This window comes from Rhinolophus sinicus, linkage group LG17 (genome assembly GCF_036562045.2).
Source record: "Rhinolophus sinicus isolate RSC01 linkage group LG17, ASM3656204v1, whole genome shotgun sequence".
Taxonomy (NCBI): Eukaryota; Metazoa; Chordata; class Mammalia; order Chiroptera; family Rhinolophidae; genus Rhinolophus; species Rhinolophus sinicus.
Window position 1 is genome coordinate 16,728,866 of NC_133766.1, and position 26,437 is coordinate 16,755,302.

Below are 26,437 nucleotides of genomic sequence, written 5' to 3' on the forward strand. Positions count from 1 at the left end.
AATCTGTCATTTATTTATTAAATTTGAATTAATCACTTCCTACATGCCAGACATGTCAGTTAAGCATTGGAGTTACAGAATCCCTGCTCTCAAGTGCTATCCAGTAGGAAAAAACAATTAAAATACATTGTGACAAGTACGATGACAGATGTACATATGGAGTGCTATAGAGTACATCTAATTCAGAATTGAAGATTAGCTAAGGTTTTCTGATAAAGGGGAAACTATGGCTGACTCTTGAAACGAGAGATAGGAATTAGTCAAGCAATAGCAGTGAACTCCGGGGAGGAAAGAAGAAAAAAAATTTTTAATACTTTATTGGGGAAGGGGAACAGGACTTTTTTATTATTATTATTGGGGAACAGTATGTACTTCCAGGACTTTTCCAAGTCAAGTTACTGTCCTTTCAACCTTAGTTGTGGGGGCACAGCTCAGCTCCAGGTCCAGTTGCGGGAGGAAAGAAAAAGAACATTTTTTAATACTTTATTGGGGAAGGGGAACAGGACTTTTTTATTATTATTATTGGGGAACAGTATGTACTTCCAGGACTTTTCCAAGTCAAGTTATTGTCCTTTCAATCTTAGTTGTGGGGGGCACAGCTCAGCTCCAGGTCCAGTTGCCGTTGTTTGTTGCAGGGGGTGCAGCACACCATCCCTTGCTGGAGTGGAACTGGCAACCTTGTGGTTGAGAGCCTGCGCTCCAACCAACTGAGCCATCTGGCTACCCAGGAGCTGAGTGGCAGCTCATTGACTACATTCTAGTTGCAGAGGGCACAGCTCGCTGGCCCATGTGGGAATCGAACCGGCAGCCCTGGTGCCCAGAGCTTGCGCTCTAACCAACTGAGCCACCACCCTTCTCCCCAAGGAAAGAAAATTTGATTTCCAGAGTTGCCACATTATAATATTCAAAACGTCCAGTTTTCAACAAAAAATACTGAGGCATCCTGAAAAACAAGAAAATATAGCCCATACATAGGGGAAAAGCAATCAATAAAAACCATGCCCATGAGGAAGCCAAAATGTTGGTCTTTACTAGATGAAGATTTTAAATAAGCTATTTTAAATATGTTCAAAGAGCTAAAGGAAAGCATTTCCAAACTGGCCAAAGCCAAAACCAAAACTGGCTCAAGAAAAAAAAATCTGAATAGGCCTATAACAAGTAAAACTATTGATTCAGTAATTAGATAATGGTGATGATTGCACACACTTGCAAATATACTAAAAACCGTTGAACTGTACACTTTAAAATGGTAAATTTTATGTTATATGAATTTTATCTCAATTTTTTTTTAAATACGAGATATTACCTTAGAACTACAACAATGGCTAAAATCTTAAAAACTGACACTACCCAATGTTGACAAGGATAGGAGCAACTGAAACTTGCATAGGTTGCCAGTGGGAATTCAAAATGATACAGCCACATGGGAAACAGTTTAGCAGTTTCTTATAAACATACTTGTACACATACCAGATGTCTCAGCTATCTCACTCCTAGGAATGAAAATATATGTCCACATAAAGACATATGTGTGAATTTTTATAGCAGCTTTATTCATAACAGTCCCAAAATGGAAACAATCCAAATATCCACCTAATAGACTGTAGTACCAGAATGACTAAAGTTAAAAATACTGATAATAATAATCTCATTCCTGGATACATACTCAAGAAAAGTGAATATATCCAATATAAAAAGACACACATAAGGAAGTTCTAAGCACTATTATTCATAAGATCCAAAAATTTGACACAACCCAAGTGTCAATCAGCAGTAAAATGGATAAGTTAAAATGTGGTATAAAATCATACAGTGGAATGTACAGAGCAACTAAAAAGAATGAACTCCTGCTACATTCATCAACAAGGATGAATCTTTCACACATAATGTTGAACATAAGAAGGCAGACATAAGAGTACATATTCTATGATTCTATTCATATAAAGTTCAAGAACAAAACGAATCTATAGCAACTGAAGTCAGAATAATGGCTCTCCATAGAGTGTGGGGTGAGGGGTAGTACGTACAATGGGTATTGCCTGGGAAGCACATGAGAGACTCTTCTAGGTTGCTGGAACAGTTCATAATCTGATTAACGGTTACATAAGCACATATACATGAAAACATTTATCAAGCTCAACGTTTAAGATTATGCACTTTATTGTATGTTGTACCCCAATTAATGTTTTTTAAATTTTTAAGGAAGTAAAAACTACCCTGGTCTTCCTAGCCTCCTCCCATCCATCCTTCATAGTCCCATTAAAATTATTTATTTTAAAACCATGTCATTATATCCCTCCTCTGTAAAACTCTTCAGTGGGTCTTGTTGCCATTTCTGTCATAGTTTCTAGAATCCATGTTGTCTGTTGCCTGCTCACCTGTCAGTCTCATTTCTCTGGGTTTCAGCCAAATCCTTTGCAAATTTGCACCTCCAGATCTTCAAACCATGTTTCTTTTGAAATCCCTACCTCACACCACCCCCAACCAGCCTCTGGAACCAGCCCACTCAAGGACTAATTTCTCTCTAAAGCACTCTTTCACAGCCCCTGTATTCTTTTTCAAGGAGGATTAGGCACTCCTGCCTCTCTGCTCCCATGCCTCTATCCCACATCTGAACTACAGCACAATTCAATTCATACAGGATAGTGATATGTTACGTAAGCTACCGTCTTTCCCCAAAAATAAGACCTAGCCAGACAATCAGCTCTAATGCGTCTTTTGGAGCAAAAATTAATAAAGACCCAGTATTATATTATATTATATTATATTATATTATATTATATTATATTATATTATATTATATTATATTATATTATATTATATTCCCAGTCTTATAGTAAAATAAGACCTTATATTATAGTAAAATAAGACCTGGTCTTATATTCATTTTTGCTCCAAAAGACGCATTAGAGCTGATTGTCCAGCTAGGTCTTATTTTCAGGGAAATACAGTAATTTAGGCTGACATGTTTTTATCCCACTATGTTGTGAGCTCCTTAAAGATGGGGACTATCCATCACTGGTATTCTTACCCTCAGTATCTGTCACAGTGGCTGGAAGATAAGAGGTATTTGCTGAATGCATGAACTCCAAGGCTCTAAAGATTTTTTTTCCCTGCCAATCTAATTATATACATTAAGTATAATTATTTGTTTTATCTTCTTCACCAAAGTCATTGATATATAACTACTGACCTGAGCTTCTGACCAGAATGAAATAACAAATGTTCCCATATTAAACTCGTATATGTAATATCAGTCAAAAGCAAAGAAACTTGAGGTTTTGGTACATCTTTGCTTCCTTCTTGCATTTTCCTTCAATTTCTATTAGATTTTTCAAAATATTATAATAGCTCAAAGATTCCCTTAAATCTTTTTTGACCTCTAGAATCCCAGACTTCTCAGATAACTCTTTATGAACTAAAGATTCATTAAAGAGAATAAAGTGATACATACCTTACACCTTGATGTTAGCCTTTGTGAAGGACTTATGCTGCTTCTAGCTAATGTGTAGTTTTGACAGGGGCAAAGTCAAAATACTTGGTAAAGTTACCATCAAATAGCTATTTATTTATTCATCATGTAGACAAACAAAAGACATGGTTTTTCTCCTCAAATGGGTATTGGACAACCACAAAGAGTGTTTTATTCTTTTTTACATGCAGCTTTCTCATGCTTTCCTCTGCTGTTCTATTTCTCAGCCACTTCATTCTCCTCTGAGTCCAAGGAACTCCTGCTGAGATCTACTCTTGAATACCTTCCCAAAAAAGATAATTGTAGGAGACTTAAAACAGACCAAGCCAGGCAGCAGGATCATTTGTCAGAGTTAAGCTCAATTCTGTAACATCCACGAGTCTCTGCATTTTAGGAACTCACAAATGTGCAAAGCACCCATTCTGGGACTGAGAGCTGGAGAAAAGAAAGGGCTTAGGGGTGGAGGGAAGAGAATAGCTAACCTGAAGTTTATATCCTGACTACCTAGTTCCCATCATTGTACCTCTGTTTTAAAAAGCTAGACACCAAGAGTTCTTAATTTAATCAGCCTATACAGGCTTAGAAATAAATGAGAAATTCTAGCAACGACTGAGCACTGTAATGTTTTAATCAAGAACCACTACAGAACATATACCCATGGAGGATTCCATTAGCTTTCCAGACTGATTTACTGATTATTGTAAGACCGTTAATTAAATCTGCCCTGTTCCAAATTAAATCTTTAATTTGCCACCACTCTGGCAGGCTCAGAGTTATTAATAATATTTGGCTGGAAAACTGAAAAACAGTATGAAAAAAAGAAGGGAAAGATTCCACAACCATCAGGAATTAGGAGACCACTGCACCAGACTACAAGGTTCCGCAGGGGAAAGAACTATGTCACCATGACAACCTGGGATATTTTTATTATGTGAGTTGTGAGGTTATAACGAAATCTTTAACAGAATTTAGAGGTTCAGAGTGAAGTAGAAGAACATGTGTGGGAGTTGAGACACATTTCAAATTTAGATTTTAATCTTTAGTTCTTAGCTTTTCCTTGCAATCCACACGTTGCCAAATCCTGTTTTTCTAAGAGCAAAAAACAAAAGTAATTTTTATACCCCATATTTATATATAAATGTCATGTACATGTACATATGATTATGTAACTTCATTAATTGGGAGGTTTTCATTAACAAAGGATACAAGGTTTCTTGAAAATAGGAAAAATTTATATCAATAGTTCAAAATAGGTTATTAAACATTAGGATACCCGTTTTTGGCTAAAAAACCTGAGAGTATTAAATGAATACCATATACATTGAATCTATACTGGATTACTTTTCATTTAATTTTATAACATTTTTATCTCGTTTTTAATTTCCTGACAGTTTCCCAAAGGGTCTGCATAAAGTTCTGTTTTATGTGTACGAGCGTATTATCTATTCAGTATATCATAGTTTATTTAACCAATCTTTTTTTCTGCTTTTACTTTTATTAGCATTTATTTGATGTTGAATTTACTCCCGGGCCTTAAGTTTTTGTTTCTTCAGTTTCTTCTGGGAGATGTTTTTCTTCTGAGCAACCTCCTCTTCTGGTTTCGGAACAATTTGTTCTTTTTCACATTGAGGATCAGCTCAATGTGGCAAGGAGAGCTCGTGTATGGGTTAATCCGCCCGTGAGCTCTGTAAATTCTGCACCGCATCTTGGGAGCTTTGTTCACCTGGGTGTGCTCAATGACCAGAGAGTCTACATCTAAACCCGTAAGTTCAGCATTCCTCTCTGCATTTTCAAGCACGTGCAGTAAAAATTCTGCACTCTCTTTGGGCCAACGACCATGCGTCCAACCCCACTGTTTGGCCTGGGCACACCTCCCGACTCCACCATTGTAATGATGGAATGGCACATATTGCTTTTGTAACGTGACATCCTTTAAATACTTGGTGGCTTTTCGGATATGCATACCCTGGATGGCCAGTCTCACAAGTGTTCTTAAAATGAATCTGTGGATTTGAACCTCTCGATTTACATGATTTTGTGGGGTTCTCTGGGTCAAGCGAATAGGGAACCATTTTCAGAGGTCACCTCAGGCCGCTTTCGGGAACTATTTAACCAATTTTATGCGTTCAAGTTTGTTTTGCATACAAAGTTGATGCAACATAAAACAATTCTGCCTCTGTGCGTCTTATAACAGATACTTCACAGCTATCATTTTATTTAATCCTCACAATATTTCATAAGCATTATTATCTCAATTTTTAGAGATGAGGTAACTGCAGTCAAAGAGGTGATATACATATGAGTATTTGCCAATGGCACAGGTGGGACATGTCAGGGTCTGTGCTAAAACCCTGGTCTATGTGACTCAGGAGTCTTCCCATTTCCTGTGCTCAGTGTCCTCAAGGTTCTTGAGGCATAAATTTTGTACTTATAAAGAAATTGCTTCTGGACATTACTTAACACAATATATTTGTACTTCCAGCTGAGATATAAGTTCTTGCACTGAAGATATCCTCTGCTCCATACACATAGCAATGAGAGATAAATGTACAAAGAGAAATTAAGAAACAAAACAAAACAAAAACCACTAAGGTGCTCCCCTAGGAGAAAGGGTTCAGTATTCACTAATTCAATGTTGGCAGTAGAACATAACTACCACAAGAAAGGGTAATCAACTATATTTATACTAAAGAAAGAAGTTTTCTTCAAATGCAACTGATTTCCTTATTAACACAAGCCTTCCCAAAAAATTACTCCGCTGCTCTCCCAAAGAGCCTATAAAAGCAGTGCTCCTGCCTTCCAGTATCCTTTGCCCTTCTGCTCTCTCTACTTTATTCTTCCACACTTATATCTCTTGGAGGAGTCTCCACTTAAATACGTTTTCCAAGAACCTAGAATCGTATACCAAATTTGATAGAGATGGACACACATGACAATAACATACGTTTAAAAGTGACCTCTGCGGGAAGTGTTCCTGCAAAATTAATTGCAAAATTCCGTGGTACCTCAGTTCTATGAGAACCCAGAGAAGGGCATTTCCCTACCTTGGGCATCCACCTTCCGAATTTCCCAAAGACATTATAAAAGTACGCGAAAATAATTTTTTTTTCTTCTCAGTTCTCATACAGTAACCCCACTGCACCCTCCCACAGGCCTGAAAACTAGTCAGCAGTTTGTTTCTTCCTGTTTCTTTAAGACGCAGGACGGGTGTTTTGCCCTCTTCTGAAATGGCTGCCCATTCTTCACACGCTCTGCGCACGCATCTTGAACGCAATTCAGGGTTGAGACAATTAAGTGACTTTCGCGGCGCAAGATGGGGACTTGGCCACGGGCGAGACTGAGCCTCCCAGCATGCTTTGCAGCCGGGCCGGGAGGCCCGAGGGCTACTGATGGGGAGTCCCTGGAGCTTTCCGTCGCCAAATCGGCTGTAGAGGTTGAGGTTGAGACACGGGCCTGAGACCTGGCCGACGACAGCGGGGCAAGATGGAAGCGTGGCGCTGTGTGAGGAGGGGCTACGGCCGCTGTGTAGCGGGGAGAGGCCGGTTAGTAGGGCGAGGGGCGGTAGGGAAGAGGGAGGGGCGGCCCGGGTGAGCCGGGGCGGGGCGGGGCGGGCCGGGCTGGGGGAGGAAGGAGGAGGAAGAGGGTCGGGGCGGTGGTGCGGCCGTGGCGAGCCTCCGGAGACCCCGAAGGATAGGTAAACCCGGCACGCGGCCGGCGGGACGGTGGACTGGCCAGGGCCCGGGCCCGGACCGCATCGGCCGCTGGCCGGGCTGATGCCCTTCCCACCAGGCTTGGCCTTGGAGCGCCGGCCCACTACCCCGTCGCCACCTCCAAGCCTGCCTGAGCCTCCGGGTCCCCGGCTACTCTCCGGCTCCTGAGCGTCTTCTAGGAGCTGACCGCCCGCGGGGAGGCCGCCCGGCGCAGTAGGTCCCGGGGCGGCCGGACCCCGAGGGAGGCGCGCGCGCGCAGTTCACACGCCCAGGCGTTGGTTTGTTGGTGTGTTAATGCCTCGAACTTGAGTCACTTACATTTACGATTATTACCAAATTCTCGTTCACGCCTGTGTTACTTACTAGATATTTTTTTTTTTGGAATTGACTCATTAAAAAAGAGCACTTCAATCGGTGCTACATACGTTAGCGTCGCTCTAAGCTGTTACCTGCGAAATCTTGGGGTGTTTTTTTTCTAATACACTTTAAATACTTAGATGTTAAAAATAAAAAAGTTTAATTGTGTACCATATGAAACCGACTGGTGTACCACACATGGGAAGCACAGCACTGTATTATTACATAAGTTTTGGGGATCTGGTTTTAACTCCTATAGTCCTGGGACTTGACAATTCAGTTCAACAGTGTTTTCCTGAGTACCAGCTGTGTGCCAGGCGCTGTGCTAGGCACTTGGGAAGACGGATTAAAGTGATTAAGAAAGTTCTGGCCTTGAAGGAGCACACCATCTTAAGAGAAAAAGACATCTATATAAATAATTACAAATACAGAGAATAAGTTTTGTAGTGCAAGTATTATACCTCAATATGGTAGTTTAATAGGATAGACAATGTATGGAACAAGCGCCCAAATCTCCATGGCTTTCCGAGTTTTCACAAAGCAGGATAGTCTGCCCATGTAATGCATTTAAATATTTACAATTAGTCAAATACATGGTGATGGAAGGAGAACTGACTCTGGGTGGTGAGCACACAATGTGATATATAAAGGATGTATTACAGAATTGTACACTTGAAACCTATGTAATTTTACTAACCATTTTCACCCCAATAAATTTAATTTTAAAAAAAAGGTTTACAATTAAGTTGAATTTAGAGAATAACTTGAAAATGCATAAACTACAAAAATAATAAAAAATTTAAATGTTGAAATGAAACGAACATAATACATAAAAGTCAAATAACAGAAAATACAGTTCAAGTAAAATTCCTTTGGTGATGAAAGTGGACATTGTTGGCGTGATCTTGGAAATGTACCTTTAAGGAATTCTGGAGGAAAAGATAAATGTTCTTAATCCTAACATTTTGCCAGAATACTAGTATCAGAAGATGGTGCTTAAGAGAGCCTGAGAGCAACGTATCTTCAACATAATGATAACACTACTTTAGAGATATTTTGGATGATAGGTTAAGTTGGTGCTGTTGGGTTTGGAGTGTTGGTGAATTTCTAGTAAACTTTATCCTCTTTCATTTCCCTCAAGGAGAAGCATGCTTTAAAAAGGAAAAAAAAAAGATGGAAAAATAAATTATCTGCCTGATTAGCAAGAGAGTTTTGTGAAATTGTAATAGGCTTTTGTTTTCTTAGCTATTCAAATGTTTGGAAAATATAACCTTGGTATAAAAAAACTGTTCAAAAATGTGTTTTTACCCCAGACCCAAGTTGGAGGAGAGATTCACTTTAATTGTAGTCAGCTTATGTGTTCCATATTTGATTTAAGTGTTACTTTTGCTGTGGATTTTATTTGTTGAGTTATATAAAATGCTAGAAAGCTATTCTGAATACCAGTTTGATGGTTGATTCATTTCTCAGTTGAACTGTGGGCTTTTGAAGTGTATGTGTTTTGGGAGGCTGGTGGATTCATAGTTGTTTAGCAAGAGTATTGAGATTGCTGCTAATAGTTAGATCATAGCTGCTTTCCCCCAGCCACAGATTTAGAAGTCAGATTTTAAATATTAGACATTGTCTTCCCTTGAGGAAACAGATTTAGATTTCATGTGGTATAGCTGAACAAAAAGTGGTGCCTCAAGGAGTATATTTATTTCTTTTAGATACCCCATGTTAACCCATCACCAGAAGAGTCTGGGCAGAGACTGGACTACACCGTGGGAGAATCTGCAAAGGTGTTGCTGGAACAGACATGTTTCTAGTTGTATGAGGTGGCCTGGACATTATTCTCGTGCTCCTTACCCGTACTTCAGTAGTAGGCATTTTTCACTAAATTGGAGACCACCTTGTTTGTTTGAGTCTAGAACTCAGTTTCAGTACTGGAACTGGAGACCTGACAACCTGAGCCAGACATCTTTGCTTCATCTCTCTAGTTACATCATGAACACTGAGGGAGATGAACCTTCATCAAAACGAAGAAAACACCAAGGTAAAGGTGACGTGTATCTTGGTGCAGAAATAGACATAAGCCATAGACTAATTGAAGCTTTTATATCTAATCTTCAGGAAAACCTCCTGCAGGTTTTATAGATATTTGAGGTTTGTTTTCAGCCAATAGTTTTCTGTTAGGAAAAAAAAATTATTCGTTTAATGAAGTTTCTATTTTTATCTTTAATTAATTGTGTATTACTGGCAGTAAAAATAGAAGTGATTCTACATATAGAATAAGGTGGAAATGAATGGAGGACTAGATTAAAACGTTAAGTTTAAGAATGATTTTCAAATCCAGTGTTTTTGAAACAAAGTTTCTTAGATGTCTTAGAAATTGGTGTGGTGGATGTATTATTGGGAGTTCACGGATCTATTAAAAAATTAAATTTCATGTTTTCGTTTTTAATGCTAACTTATTTAATGCTAACTTTAAAAAATAAGATAGCATTCCTTTAATAGAAACAATCATAAATGAAGATACTTTACAGAATAAGATTTTAGCTTATTCTATATTTCTTATACTGGAGTCTATAGATGTAATCTTGAGAGTCTTTGGAAAGTTTTAATCTTTTAAAAAGAAAACCAGATCTTACTCAATTTTGAGAAAAAGTTTTTTCTAAATATATTGATTTTTTTTCTATTTTTCTCATAACTCTTTTTACCGTAAACAGTTCACCAGGCTCCCTCTGTGCTGCCACCCCCCAACGTACATGAATTGTCCAAGTAGGACTTGGAATTGTCTTTCTTACTGAGCTGTGGTTCTTAGCGAGGATAATTCCTCTGAAGATATTTGAAAATAGGCTGCGTGAGTGTTAATGTGTAGGGAGTGGACATAAGTTTGTCAAAAGAAGACATTCACAGTAAGTCTCACCTGGAAGTTAGAGCTAGAAGATTAGCTTGTGTTCTTTTAAGTAGAAATGCTATACATTTAAGTAGAAATTCTAAGCATTCAGAAGTGAAAAATCTATTTGTGTGGTATTTAGCCACAGTATGTGTTGCTAAATATTTCTTTGAATGAATGAAAGGTGTATGTAGAGGCATTAGAATTAGGTTTCTAAGAACAATCCATAGTCTATAAACCTAGGGCTGTATGATGACATAAGATTGCTTTTCATTCACATATTCACTGTCCAACAGGTCAGCACACTTGTTTAGCCTTTTGTAAATCTGGTGGCTCTCAGGTGGAGCTGTGGAATAATGCCATAAGCGTGGGCTTAGGAACCACTCCCTGCTCTCACTCTGCTCCACCACGAATCGTGTGAACGTGGACAGGCTACTGAGCCTCTCTGCTCCTTGGTTTCCTACTGTAAAATAATACCTGCTTTGAAAGCCTGTGGAAGATGAACAGAGATGTCCAAGTGCCCAGCACACTGTTGGCTTCATAGTAGGTGCTCACAAAAGCGTGATGGTGTCGTTTTCCCTTTGATGGATGCGGAATTACATTTGCACACTGATAAACTTGGATTGCAACCTGACTCTCTATATGTCCATTCTTCCTAGGTATTGTGAATAAGGAAAATGCTCTTCGTTAAGCCATGTCTGTGACTTCCGCTATTTCACTAATACTTTTCAATCAAGAGAACAGCATTGCTAACTTGCCTATCACTTTAAACTGGTATTTGAAGGATTTATGTGACACAATTATGACTTTTTAATTAGGCACCCTAAAAACCTGATCAGGCCTATTGCTTACTTTCTTTGATTCATCTGTCTTCTCTGCTGTGATCACCTTGTTCCTCCTGACATGGAAGGTATATAAGCTTTCGTAGTGTGAATTTTTGTTGTGAAGTATATGAAGGCCAAAGACTGTTTACTCCATCAGTATTCAGATTGTCTTCCATGGACTTCTAGCATTCGAACACGTTTCCTTATGTTTATTCAAAGCAAATGTGGTCAGGTCAAATGTGTTTACCCCATCATTCCAGCCCCAGTCCCAATACCAGGGGTTGATATTCATGACATGAAAGGTAATGCTGAAGGGTTTTACAACCTCTAGAAGTTTGAAAGACACCGCATAAATTAGGTAATCTGGTGGTCTGAGTCATTTAAAAAAAATGGAATTGCAAAAAGAATTGGCTTAAAACGCTTAGTTGCCAGGACTATAAAAATCTTAATGCATTTATACGCCCATATATATATATTTTTTTTTTCTTTTTTACAAGAAACTATGAGTTTTTTCAGCTTTCATATCTTAATGTGATACCAGTGTAGTGCTTTAACTGATGAAAGCTTACATCTTTTTTGCATAACTGGAGCCCTTTCCATCTGTCCATATGAGGACTTTATGATTTGTGGCTAAAAACATAAGTCCTCCCCAATTTATAAATGAGTTTTGTTCTAGATCATCAGTTCTTGAGAATCAGTTATATCTGAGTTCCCCATAGAAACTCAGATCCAAATCTCAGTAGCTCTGCGGAGCTAGTACAATTAGCCTTACTTCTGGGCCATTAGGGGTAGGGTTCTCTATGTTCCGTAAAGGAAAGAGAATGGAATAGTTTCCCTCCCTTTTCTGGGCATGGGACAAACTCTAGGCTAAATTCTGTGATAGTCGAAGGCTTTTATTTAGCTTGCTTTTCTCTCCTTACACGTTTTTTCTCTTCACCCTTCTCCTCAGGCTCCAAGCACCTTCATGGTATCAAAGTCTCCAACTCCATTGTTCCACTCAGACCTCACTAATCACAAAAATCATCCTCCTCTTCTATCCTTTGATCAAAATTTCTATTCCCTTTGTGCAGCAGATTATCAGCATTTAGATTTTGAGGAAAGTAATCTGATTAAACTCATGGATCGTAGGGTATTTTTGAATTTTACTTCAAGGGCATTTTTCTATTGCATTAGTGTTCCGATAATAAATACAGAGGGTGCCAAAAAACTGTATACACATTTTAAGAAAGTAAATAACTGTATTAATTGTAATACTCAGTATATACCGGTAACAAGATGCATACAAGTCACATTTGACTTCTGCAATTACAAGAGGTGCTCAAAGTGGTTACCATCAGCGTCCAGACACTTCTGATTACGGCGAACTACTGCTTGAGCAACGCTGACCAAAGTGTCCACTTCTATACATTTTTTTGGCACCCCTGGTATATCATTGTAGATTTGGGAAAATCTCCCACAATCATACCACTCAGAGATAACTGCTCTTAAAAATACTGATTATTTTCTTTTAATCTTTTTTCCCCTGTGTATAGAATATTTTTCCTCAATTTAATTTTTATTTGCTGGAATTTTAGGCATTGCAATCCAGTGAAGTAAAAGCCTTCAGGCAGGGCTTTCCCACATAATCTAATCGTGCTTGGAAATCTATTTCCAAGTCTATTTTCTGAGTACTTCCCATTTCTTGTTTTCTCCTTCATTTGAACTCATAGATTCTCTAAAAGTTCCACGTTTTTCTTCATGACTTCCATGGCAATATGAGTATGCTCTTTAATGATGGGGTAAGAGACATACACACATACAGTGTGGTCATTTCTAAGTCAAGGACTGCCTATAATTGCCAAATTTTGTGCTTTTTTGATCCTCTTTTCATCACTTTTTTCAGGGTACATGATGTCTTTGCAGAATATAAACCATCTCGCATTCCTGGTTGCTGCATACTAGGTTCATCAATCAGCCGTTACCATTTACTAGCATTCTGTAACCATGTTACATTTAACTTTTGCTTTAATGTGCATTTAAAAGATGTCTTTTTCGTTCATTTTGTTTGTGTTTTCCACTTGTATTTTAGGCACTAAATAATGCTTCCATATATTGCCGTTGTACACCCTTCATTCATGTCTAAAGCAAAATTCTGAGATGAGTTGTTTCTGGAACTTAGTTCATCACTTGATGATTTTATCTTACTAAAAGGGAATAAAAAATGTGAAATTATCTTATTAAAAAGCTAACTGTGACATACAAACATATTACGGTTATAAAGTTGCTAAGCATGTCTGTGACAGAGCCACTTCTTAACCATAAAGAATTGAGAAACCATGATCCCTGTATAGTTTTAGTTTTATTAGCACACACTCTCAGTCTCCAGAATGACTTTTTAAGCCTGTTGTGTACCTCTTGGTCAGTCAATATATCATTTTACTGCCTTTTAATCAGTTTGATGACAACTTCTAGTTATTTAGTGCTACTCAACAGGGAAACACGTTGTTTATTGCGTATGCAAATTTTTAAAAGGCAAGAAAATACTTACATACAGGAAAATATGTGGTATGTTTTTTACTTATGTTTTGTCCAATATGTTTTAACAGGCATGATAGAACGGCATTGGGAGTATATATGTCACCATAATAAAGAAAAAATGAAGATCCTAGGAGACAAAAATGTTGACTCCAAATGTGAAGACAGTGAGAACAAGTTTGACTTTTCAGTGATGTCTTATAATATACTTTCACAAAATTTATTGGAAGATAATTCACACCTCTATAGACACTGCCGGCGGCCAGTATTACACTGGAGTTTTAGGTTTCCCAATATTCTGAAAGAAATTAAACACTTTGATGCAGATGTAAGTACAAAATATCAGAATTCTTCACACGAAAAAAAGTTAGGTTAACTAGTTCATTTGTGAACTAAATAGTTTTCTCCCTTTGGTAAGGAGAGAAGACATTTAAATATAGTGATGGAACAGTTTTAAACAAGGTATCGTGACTTTCAAAGAATTATTTGCTAATGGTTGTTGGCAGAAATAATCATCTAACTTTTCAAAACAGATCCAAAAATTTTAAGTATTGGTCAGTCCTAAGATAGGGACTGGCAACATATTAAGTATTCAATAAATATTTCCTTTGATTTTAAATTTAATTTGTGCAAAGATTATGCTAAATGATGGCATTCAAGAATTCAAGAAAATTACCTCTTAAGAAAGGACCAGGAGGATTTAGTACTAATAAACATGTAAATTCAGGAAAAATATTCTGACATAAATTAAAAGTATTTCCTTTGGGAAATACCAGTTTTAGATAGTAAGAGAGCTTCATGCGATTATAGGCCAGGATTTGGGGGACTGATCAGATGTGGAAACATTAATTTGGTAGAGCTATAAATGACAAGAAAAAAGAATTTTTATTTCAATTTTCATCAGGCTTTTAGAAGTCTTTTTTAAAGATGGAAGCACCAGAAAATTCGTATTTACATATCTTTGTTTAATTCAAGCCATTTTTTTTCTTCCAAGGTACTTTGTTTGCAAGAAGTCCAAGAAGATCATTATGGAACAGAGATCAGACCAAGTTTGGAATCGTTGGGTACAATGTAACTTTTATTTTACCAAATTTGCTTTGGAAGATTGGTATGTTGTTAAAGCATAACTTGCTAACAAAGATATGTGGCATATTTGAGCCAAAAATCTTAATTTTGAAAAAACTTAATTCCAGTTTCAAAAGGTTGGGAAAAGATAGAGATATTTCAAGTGGAAACTTTTGTGTGGATATAATCTTAATTCGAAGAGAAAGGTGTATAAGAATCTCTTACAGTTTCCTTTCCAGGAGTTGCTCTGCCCACCTCTAGACCCCTAAGATTCTGAGTTTCGTGAGATTTACTTAGGTCATCATGAAAACACACATGTCTACCAGTGCTTATTGGATGGAAGCTAGAAACCTCTTTGATGAATGAACACTTCTAAAAACAAGGTTATCTGTTTGAGAAGTGCTGCCTACTTTGCATTCATTCATTCAGCAAGTATTTTTTGAGTGCCTAGTGTACATCATGCAGTGTTTTAGGTAGTGGGGATACAGAAGTGAGAAAAACAGATAAAGTCTCTGCCCTTGAGAAGCATACATTCTAGTGGAGAAACAGTAAGCTAAATAAAAAAAACAAAGAGTTCATTGGGTAATGATAGTTTTCTGGAGAAAAAAGGAAAGTGGAATGGTCAGGTTTCTATTTTAAATAAAATGATCAAAGAAGGTGACATTTGAGCAAAGACGTGAAGGAGATGAATGAACAAATGATGCCTGGAGCATTCCAGACTGTAAATAGCAAGGAAAAGGCCCTGAGGTTGGAGTTCCTTAAGGCAGGTGAGCCCAGCTGTGGAGGGGATGGAGGTGGGGAGTTAGAGGCAAAATCATCAGAATTACATGGTGGGTAGATTATTATCAGGCCTTGGTGTCTTTGTCATGATTGACTTACTAAGATGGAAATGAGAGCAGGATAATACACATTAGCATATTTAAGACTGAAGTGTGCTAGTCAGAGACCTCTTAGACCCAGTCCCAAATGTTTTTATCCTACAATCCTAATGTTTTGCAAGATACACTTATTAACATCCTACATTACTAATGTTTTGCAGGATACACTTGTAAAAATTGTTAAATAATAAAATTGTTAAAAATAATAGGAGAGCTGTGTTTTGCTGTGTGTATGTGTGTAAAGCAGTCCCTTGTTTTAAATTTCTTTCTTTCTTATAGGTTATCACTGTGAATACAAGATTCGGACAGGAAGGAAACCTGATGGTTGTGCCATTTGCTTCAAACATTCCAAATTTTCACTCTTGTCAGTGAACCCAGTGGAGTTCTACCGCCCTGATGTCCCTCTGCTGGACAGAGACAATGTAGGATTAGTGTTACTCTTGCAGCCCAAACAGCCCGAAACTGCAAGTGGCGCCTCTCCTGCCATCTGTGTGGCTAACACCCATCTGTTGTACAATCCAAGGCGAGGTGATATTAAGCTGACCCAACTGGCCATACTTCTGGCAGAGATTGCCAATGTTGCTCATCAGAAAGATGGCAGCTTCTGCCCGATTGTGATGTGTGGTGATTTTAATTCTGTTCCTGGTTCTCCGCTCTATAGTTTCATAAAGGAAGGAAAATTGAATTATGAAGGACTTGCCATAGGAAAGGTAAGTGCTCACTTCATTACTGTTAAGAGGCGGACTTAGTCCTCTGTTCATTGTGATGTGAGGATAATCATCACAGGGCTGATTGAAAACCTTGGGTGATCCAGTGCCCTCACTTTACCACGTTCTGGTGGTTTTACACAGCTACCAATGAGCCACTACACTTAGTTTAATTTCATCTTTCACGGTGACATTCTGCTTGGAGAAATTGGCAGTCAGCAAAAAATCCAAATTGGGGGAGAAGAAGAAAAAGAAAAACATTGACAGACATGAGTACTTCATAAATGAGGAGCTACTCATAAGGTGGCAGAATAGAATTTTGAATACTGCATGTGGACAGTACAGTTGGCAAAACAGTAATTTACTATTTATTGTGATTTTTCCTTTACATAATGATACATATTTTAATTACTTATAATGTATCCCATGTTTTTATTTTCATTGGGCTCACTTCTGCTTACTTTAGATCATTTGATCTTCAGTGTATTTAACCAGAATAAGTTTTCCACCACTGAGTTTTGAGTGATAGTATAAAACCTTATGAGTTAATTTCACTTAGATTTATATATTAGGAACTACATTGCAGGTAGCAAAGGAGGAGGGGCAATATTAGTCCAAAACTGTACATCATTTAGATGTCCAAATTAGATAAAAACATGTATAGAAAAAGATTGCCATTTTCTTGTAAGTAATAGGGTTTTCTGAACTGTATTTGAACAAGATTTTATAAGCACACATAATCACTTAACATAATGAATAAAGGGTTATATTTACCATTCTTGGCTTCCCTTTCATTTAAGACATAAACTTTCAATACATAAACTACTTAAAATCTATTCACTTAAGATACCTGTTGAAATTTTGTTTAGGTGTCTGGCCAGGAACAGTCTTCACGGGGACAAAGAATTTTATCTATTCCAATTTGGCCCCCAAACCTAGGTATCTCACAGAACTGTGTGTATGAGGTACAGCAGGTACCAAAAGTAGAAAAGACAGGTAAGTGTTTGTAATACATTTTGGCAGTCTTCTTAAGTTTCCCTTTGAAGACATAAAACTAAACTTTTAAAGGGATAAAATCTCAGGAATGAATATTGATATATAAAAACGTACAGCTGTTTGCTCATTTCTTTTCTTAAAGCTCTCTAAATTTACCTTTTTGAAGTTGAACTTCCAAAACTATCTTTGCATGAATTACTTGCATGTTGCTTTGGAAATGTTTTCATTTTATGTTTGCTAATCTGGAGATCAAATCAAAACAGATTCCAGATGAAACATTTAACTAGGTATCTCTCTTAGTTTAAGACAGATACATATCTAGTTTGACATGTCTTTAAATATACTTCTAGAGTGAGAGGGCTATACTAAGGCAAACTAGAACAAAACAATATATCGATAGTATTAAAATATTTCTCTTTGTTCTTACAGACAGTGATCTGACAGAAACACAGCTGGACAAAACAGAGGTCCTAGTGACAGCTGAAAAGTGAGTTCTGGAAAGCAGTAGTACACTTTTGCTGACTTCTGTTGATCAATTCTCAAAAATCACTTGGATAAAAAAAGGAAGATGTGATGTTGTTCTGGTGAAGAATGCTGTCTCTTAAGTCAGACCCGAGTTCCAGTCATGACTTTGCTGCTTTTCAGTTTTTTGACTTTGGGCAAGAAACTTAACATCTCTGAGGTTCAGTTTCCTTATCTATAATTTGGGTTATTGTGAGGATTAGATGAGACGAAGCATGTAAAGTTTGATGTTTGACATACTCGTATAGTAAGTATTTACACACTATTATATATTTAAACAAAGGTCAAGATCACAGAAAAATATCTTTCAGATTTCAACAGGATCATTAGCCTCCTTTGACTTACTAGATCTCAAAACAATCTTTAGGAGAATTGACCCCAAAAAGAATATGTCAGTAGAGAAGATAATTGTTTCTGCTTATCTCCTCAGAGGTAGAGAGGTGAAGCTCCCTGGATTCTTTATTATTCAAAAAGTAAGACTGCGTGGGGCTATGGTTGAGAAACAGACGTATGTTAACGTGACAGATGGAGACTTAAATCTTGTCTCTTTGGGAGAGTCTTGAAATATCTTGATTGTTTTATATTACGCCTCTTCTATAGTTTTGATTTTTAACATTTAAATTTTGGGATCAAATTAGAATCATCTCTCATTCATTTTATCTGCTTTCTTTTCAGTGTTACTTTCTTTTGTTTACTTTGTTACGAGCAAATACTACCTCATACAAAAATAAGAAAGGAAACAATTTTTTGAATTTTTAAAACACACATAAAAATTTGATTAAACCTTTCAAATAGTCCAAACTCCCCTGAGTAAGAGTAATAAAAAGGCTAATCTTACTAACAAAAACTTAGTTTTGAGTAATTCTAAAATTTTTACAACAAAATGAAGTATAAGAAAAGATACTTTTAAGTATCTATATATAAACAGTTTATATACACAGTTTAAATCTATAAACTGAAAAGTCAATACTAAGATAACAGTTTGTAGGAGACCTATTTTACATTTAATAGTATTATAAATATAAGTCCTTAGACATAAATAATTGCTAAAGCTTGGAAGTAAGGGCATTTTGAAGCAATTACCTTTGTTCATTGACATCGGAGCTCTTTAAAAGCAGGGCAACATCTTTATCTGTGTATCCGCAGCTAACATAGTGCCTGGAACTTAGTAGATAACGTTACTTAATAAACGTTTGTTGGATGAATAAAAATTTTTTTTTTTAGTTTTTTCTTTCATAGCATAAAAGATCCTTAAAATTCATGTGTCAATAGGAAATGATTTTTAAATCCTTACCCATAATATCACATGTATTTGTAGTGTAGGGTAAATGTAAACTATTATAGAAGCTATTTCAGATGCAGTACAAAATTATCTCATTTATCATAGCAAGAATAATCATAGAAAAATATGGCCCCTCTGATATCAAAAGTCTGGTGGGTTCTAAATAGCATTCCTAAAGGCCACTTTGATTTTCTTTCTTAAAAACAATAAAAATCTAATACAGGCATACCTGAGAGATACTGCAGGTTCCATTCCAGAACACCACAATAAAGTGAATATTGCACGTGGCTCTGTGGTGCAATGGATAGCACATTGGACTTCTAAAGTGAATATTGCAATAAAGTGAATATTGCAATAAAATGAATTTTTGGTTTCCCAGTGCATAAAATAATTACATTATACTTTAGTCTCTGAAGTGAGCAATAGCAATATGTCTCAAGAAACAATGTACATATGTTAATGAAAAATACTTTATTGCTAAAAAAAATGCTAACCGTCACCTAAGCTTTCAGTGAGTTCTAATCTTTTTGCTGGTAGAGGGTGCTGCCTCGTTGTTGATGGCTGTTCACTGATCAGGGTGGGGGTGGCTGAAGGCTGGCGTGGCTGTGGCAATTCCTTAAAATAAGAGAACAATGAAGTTTGTCACATCAATTGACTTCCTTTCATGAACAATTTCTCTATAGCATGTGATGCTGTTTGACAGCATTTTAGCCACAGAACTTCTTTCAAAATTGGAGTCAGTTCTTTCAAACCCTGCTGCTGCTTTTACAACTAAGTTTGTGTAATATTCTAAATCATTTGTTGTCATTTCAACAGTCTTCTCAGCATCTTCACCAGGAGTAGATTCCATCTCAAGGAGCCACTTTCTTGCCAGTTTGGTTCAAATCAACTCTTAAAAAACAAAATAAAACACTTTCTTTGTTTATCCCTAAGAAGCAGCCCTTCATCCATTCAAATTTTGTCCTGAAATTGCAGCAATTCAGTTACATCTTCAGGCTCCACTTCTAATTCTAGTTCTCTGGCTATTTGCACCACATGTGCAGTTACTTCTTTCAGTGAAGTCTTGAACCCCTCAAAGTCATCCATGAGGGTTAGAATCAACTTCTTCCAAACTCCTGTTAATGTTGATTTTTGACCTCTTCCTATGAATCATGAATGTTCTAACAGCATCTAGAATGGTGAATCCTTTCCGGAAGGTTTTCAATTTACTTTCAACAGATCCATTGAGGAATCACTATCCATGGCTGCTATTGCCTCACTAAACGTATTTCTTAAATAATAAGACTTGAAAGATGGAATTACTCTTTGATCCATGGGCTACGGAATGGATGTTGTGTTGGCAGGCATGAAAACATTAATCTTATTGTACATCTCCACCAGAGCTCTTGGATAGCTAGGTACTTTGGTTAATGAACAGTAATATTTTGAAAGGAATCTTTTTTTTTTCCTGAGCAGTAGATCTCAACAGTGGCCTTAGAATATTCTGTAAACCATGTTGTAAACAGATGTGCTGCCACCCAGGCCTTGTTGTTCCATTTACAGAGCACAGGCAGAGGATTTTCAGGATGATAAATGAGCATTGGCTTCAACTTAAGGTCACCAGCTTCATTAGCCCCTAACCAGAGAGTCACCCTGTCCTTTGAGGCTTTGAAGCCAGGCATTGACTTCTCTCTAGCAATGAAAGTCCTAAATGACATCTTCTTTCAGTCTAAGGCTGTTTCATTTACATTGAAAGTCTGTTGTTTAGTGTAGCCATCCTCATAAATTATCTTAGCCTGGCTGCCGCTCCTACATCAGCACTTGCTGCTTCACTTTGCACTTTTATGTTGTAGAGATGGCTTCTTTCCTTAACTTTTCTTCTGCAGCTTCCTCACCTCCCTCAGCCTTCATAGAATTGAAGAGAGTTAGGGCCTTGTGCTGAATCAGGCTTAAGGGAATGTTTAGGCCAGTTTCATCTTCTATCCAGACCACTAAAACTCTCCATATCAGCAATAAGGCAGTTTTGCTTTTTTATCATTCATGTGTTCACTGAAGTAGCACTTTTAATTTCCTCCAACAACTTTTCCTTTGCATTCACAACTTGGCAAACTGTTTGGCACAAGAGGCCTAGCTTTTGGCCTGTCTCACGGCTTTCAACATGCCTTCCTCACTGAGCTTAATAATTTCTAGCTTTTGATTTAAAGTGAGAGACGTGCGATTCTTTCATTTAAACACTTAGAGGCCATTGCGAGTATACTAATTGGCCTAATTTCAGTATTGTTATGTTATAGGGAATAAGGAGGCCCGAGGAGAGAGAGAGATGGGGGAATGGACAGTTGGTGGAGCAGTCAGAACACATACAGTATTTATTAAGTTCACTGTCTCATAGGGGTGTGGTTCATGGCACCCCAAAACAATTACAATAGTAACTCAAAGATCACTGATTACAGATTACCATAACAAATACAATAAAAAAGTTTGAAATATTGTGAGAATTACTGCAGTGTGACACAGACACACAAAGTGAGCAAATGCTGTTGGAAAAATGGTGCCGGTAGAATTGCTTGATGCAGGATTGTCACAAACCTTCAATGTGTAAAAAAACGAATTTGCGAAGTGCAATAAAATGCAGTGCGCTAAAACAAGGTATGCCTGTAAATTTAGAATACGTGTTTATTAATGAGAGAAGGCTTTCAAATATAATTAACAAAAAATCACATTAGTATGTTAATTATTGAGCTTTTCTCCCCTCCCCCCCATTTCACAGCCTTGTTAATAGGTTTTGGATATCACTGCATGAATAAATGAATGCCACATTGTGATATCATCTCTTTAAATAATGCTTGTCCTAATGTCTTGGCTTTGTCTAGAAATGAAATGAAAAAGTGTTTTAATAGGAGGAATTATAAATCATGAAAAACTTGATGGCTGCTAAACACTTTTTCTTTTCAATTTAGGTTGTCTTCAAATTTACAGCACCGTTTCAGCTTGTCGTCTGTTTATTCACATTATTTTCCTGACACTGGAATTCCAGAAGTGACCACCTGTCATTCCCGAAGTGCCATAACCGTGGATTATATTTTCTATTCTGCTGACAAGGGAGATGTTGCTGGGCAGCCAGGTAAGAGTGCATGTCATGTTAAGTTCTGCTTGAGGACACAGGAACTAAAGCCTCAAGGTCAGAGTTGAGAAAGTTAACTAAACTTCTAGATTTAGAACTTAAAAAATAGTTTTAAAGTGGTATGATATTTAAACAGACTGATTTAGCCACCTATAAAAGATGGAGGCAGTGAAACACCTCAAAGCAAGTTATTACCTAAGAATTATGCCCTCCGTTCTACCTGAGTTCCCATCACCTTCTGAGTTCTGGGTCTTTCATTTTGCACTTGGTTTTATATACCATAAATTTACTGTTTTCTTGTGACAGCAGCATCACATAGTTTGTGCTTAAATTTTACTAAAGTATGCTGCCTTCATTTAAGACCTTGCTTATACTGCCAACAATAGACAATTCTGTCATGTTGACCCTGGAATACTGGATTTTTCTGGAAAGAGAAGTTTATAATATGACTGTGTGCTTTCAAAAAAGCAAAGGTGATAAAACACTTTTCCTTGTATGATTCAGTGAAAATAAGGTTTGAACTATTAACCAAAGGATTTAGCGTGGAGAAGAAAATGCAGTTTCATACACCTGGAAGTCAAAATACCATTCAAAAAACGTTGGAAGTCCAAAATGGGGGCATCTTTGTCTTCTCATCTTTCCTTCCCTTTTTTGGTGCTACTTTTCTTTTCCCCTTTTGTTTTCCCTTCCTACCAAGGATAACATCAGTAGTAGGTTGGTGCAAAAGTAATTGTTTTTGCAATTATTTTTAACCTTTTAAACCACAATTACTTTTGCACCAACCTAATAGTACTCAGGAGATGGCTTACTCCTCCCCACTACATCAGTTCAGCAAAATGCTGCTTTGAATTTATGTTAAGGTTCTGGTGGTTGTCATGCCATAAATGTTCACTGGGTGGCGGCAGTGTGTCATGGACCAGCATCTCAAATTTTAACATTAAGAGCATGTCCTCTTTCTGTACTTCTGTGGATACTGACTCTCTGGGACCAGATTATACTAATGTATGGTTCAGTCACCTTATAAACTTCCTACTCAGCTGTGACTGGGCTGTCTAGTTTTATACAACTGTAGAATGGTCGATAGATGAATTTTTTACATAGTTGTCAATTTCAAATTACTCTTAACATTCTTATGTATGACATTTTCTTCTGAAGACTGTTTGGGGGCGGCCGATTAGCTCAGTTGGTTAGAGCGCAATGCTGGTAACACCAGGGTTGCTGGTTTGATCCCCGCATGGGCCAGTGTGAGCTGCGCCCTCCAGAGCTAGATTGAAACAACTACTTGACTTGGAGCTGATGGGTCCTGGAAAAACATACTTAAACAAAAGTTTAAAAAGAAAATTAAAATTATTTGCAGCTTGAAATCGAAAAATACCTGAAATAGAAAAAAACAAACATCTGAAACTGCTGTGTATTTGAGGATTATAATTAGGTTATACTCAATAAAAATTTAATCGTACTCTGAAAACTGTTTCATATTAGATTTCCAAAGGGGTCTCAAGTTCTATATCATTGCTGTTTAGGGGGGGAAAAATGACTTGTATGATTAATTTACAATTACTCGTTGACACAGTTTCACTAAATATGTGTTTCTTTAATGTAGGAACTGAAGTTGCTTTGGTTGGTGGCTTGAAACTTCTAGCTAGACTGTCACTTCTTACAGAACAAGACTTATGGACTGTTAATGGACTTCCAAATGAAAATAACTCTTCAGATCATCTGCCTTTACTGGCCAAGTTCAGACTTGAGCTCTGACTTTTCTTTGATTACATATGTACTTTTCTTTCCAGTTTATATTCTTTTTCAAAGAATGTGTACAGATTTTGCATGTTGTTCATTTTTATACTGTGGAGTTCCTGAAGAGGTTATGTTAAATACTAAATGCTTGAAACAGATTATCAGAAGAAGCAAGTTTACAATTTTCTTTTTTAATAATGAAAGACTATTTTCCTGACAAGTGAGATCTAAACGCTCTCTATTGTAAAAGAGTTGTATATTTTTTATTCTAAATTCCAGTAAAATTGACAGTGATTTTTAAATATAGTGCATCTTCTTTAGTCTTCTTAGTAAAGAATTTCATTTCATGTTTTGGTAAGTTTTACAATGGATATAAACTACCTTTGAGTTCTTGCAAACTACAACTCATTTTTCTTCCTAAAGACCTGATTTCATTGTGAGGACCTTATGTTTGTTGTGTCCTAATTAGTTATCTCAGAAGTCGTTAGGTCATTCACAAGTGTCCATCTAACCATTTCAGTTTTTCAGGGAGCTTGGTAATGCTTTTTCAAATTGTACAAATTGCTCAGTCCATCTTATTGCTATCCTCTGCCATGTAATATACCTGCATTTTGTTGGGAAAATATAGGTCACTATACAGAGAAGGATGAGGTACTTCACACAAGCCTTCTCTTTCTATCCTGTAACAGATCATTACAGGATACCTGAGAGAGGCAGAATTTGGGGTATGCCTTTGTTTCCCTAGCAGTTTTTCTTCTTTTTTTCTATTCAGTTTCAAAAAAAAAGATCCCTGGGTTGGGGGAGAGATTTTATTTTAGTGGATCAGTTCTATAGAAATGTATTTTAAGAAACTTATCTTTGGAACAAAGTGGCAGCTATAAGATTATTTTTGTTTTGCCTCAGAAATTTGAGGAAGCCAGCACAGCTCTAGTGGGAGATACCAACTTGGAGACCTAACACTCTTAAGTAGTCATTTAACTGTTTTAATGGTAATTTTGTTTCTAAAATGGTTTTCTTTTGCCATGATGCAGCAGTGTGAGGTGGTGCTGACATTTTTTATAAAGTGGTTAAGAGCAGGTCAAATAATCCTGCAGTTTGTTCCATATGAGTGTTTGAATCAAAAATTCTACAACATAAAAAGTGAACATTTCTTTTTTAGATATGGGGATCAAAGAATTAACATGCATTTTTTACTACGTAATTTTGTAATTGAGTTATTCTGAATTACAAGTTTTTACAATGCATTTTCTTAATAGAATACTTCATCTTCCCCCCCCTTTTCTTCCGCCTCCCCCCACCCCATACTCTGGTTCAAGCCCTTGTTTCTCAGTCCAGTTGTGTAGGACACAGCTCCCTGGCCCATGCTGGTGTTATGAGCCTTGAGCTCCCCCCCCGCCCCGGCTGACGCAGTCTGTCGCCAGTCGTCGGTCGGCCGCTTATGGCAGCTGCCAGCCACTCATGGTGGCCATGGCAGTACACAGAAAGCCGGGGCAACACACAGCAGCGCCCGCGACAGTTCACGCCAACCTCTGGCTGCTCGCAGCAGCCCAGCTCCAGGGAGAGCTGTTGTTCACAAACTTAGCTGTAGAGGGCGCAGCTCACTGGCCCATGTGGGAATGCAACCAGCGACCTCGGCCCTTTCAGTATTGGGGAAAGAAAAATAAAAAATCATTGATTATAATAATTACTGCTTTCTGTTATGTGAGTTTATTAACAAATAACTATATATAGGTCATTTTTGACAAACTAACATCCCTGAAAACAGCTGTGAAAATATTTTTTATGTCCTCCTTAATATAATGTGATTTTAGACCCTTTTTATGTGCTTCACTTTGATAGTTAATCCATAAAATTGCTTTCTACTGTAGCATATAAAATGAAGTATTATTTTGTAGACTGGAGGCCAAAGGGTCAATACAACTTTTTCACACGTTTTTAAAGGTCTACGAAAAGTAATTATCCACTTGTTTTTACTTTTTCTGGTCAGAAGAGCTGGTAACTCTGTTGGAGCCTTGTATTTACCCACCAAAAGCAGTGAAATCTGGTTAATTGCTGAAACCAAGTCTCCTACAACTTCAAGTGCTATACTGTCCAAGTTTTAAATGGAAAGGGATACCATAATGAAATTTTGGTTTACTGTACCTTTTGATACCAAAAGAACATACATGTTTGAATTTTTTTTTTTGAATTGAGCAACTTTCTGCTTTTAACCCTTTGCTTTCCTAAAAAACTAAGTTAGAATCCAGAGAGTTCAAGGGATTGGGGAAACAGATGTCATGTCATTTGCACTGTGTATCTATAAATTACCTAATAAATTATTATACTAGTACATCTGTGCCTGAAGGTTTTGTGGTAGGTGTACGGAGTAAGCTGCGAAGAAGGCTTGCCTGTTGCC

The 26,437-nt window shown here is 37.3% G+C and overlaps 1 protein-coding gene across 6 annotated transcripts; it reads left to right on the top strand.

The window, feature by feature from the left end:
- Positions 1-6,732: 6,732 nt before the first annotated feature.
- Positions 6,733-26,371, top strand: ANGEL2 (angel homolog 2). Of its 6 annotated transcripts, none has more exons than XM_019738032.2 (9): positions 6,733-7,014; positions 9,249-9,574; positions 13,827-14,083; positions 14,750-14,819; positions 15,978-16,408; positions 17,275-17,401; positions 17,831-17,888; positions 22,142-22,305; positions 23,909-26,371. In XM_019738032.2, exons 1-9 carry the CDS (start codon positions 6,956-6,958, stop codon positions 24,058-24,060), a joined length of 1,644 nt encoding a protein of 547 aa, XP_019593591.2. In that variant the 5' UTR covers positions 6,733-6,955; the 3' UTR covers positions 24,061-26,371. The 6 variants fall into 6 exon arrangements, with proteins under 6 accessions (XP_019593591.2, XP_019593596.2, XP_019593592.2 ...); XM_019738033.2 differs by lacking the exon at positions 6,733-7,014 and adding an exon at positions 7,082-7,468; XM_074322174.1 differs by lacking the exon at positions 6,733-7,014 and adding an exon at positions 7,111-7,166.
- The last annotated feature ends 66 nt before the right edge of the window (positions 26,372-26,437 follow it).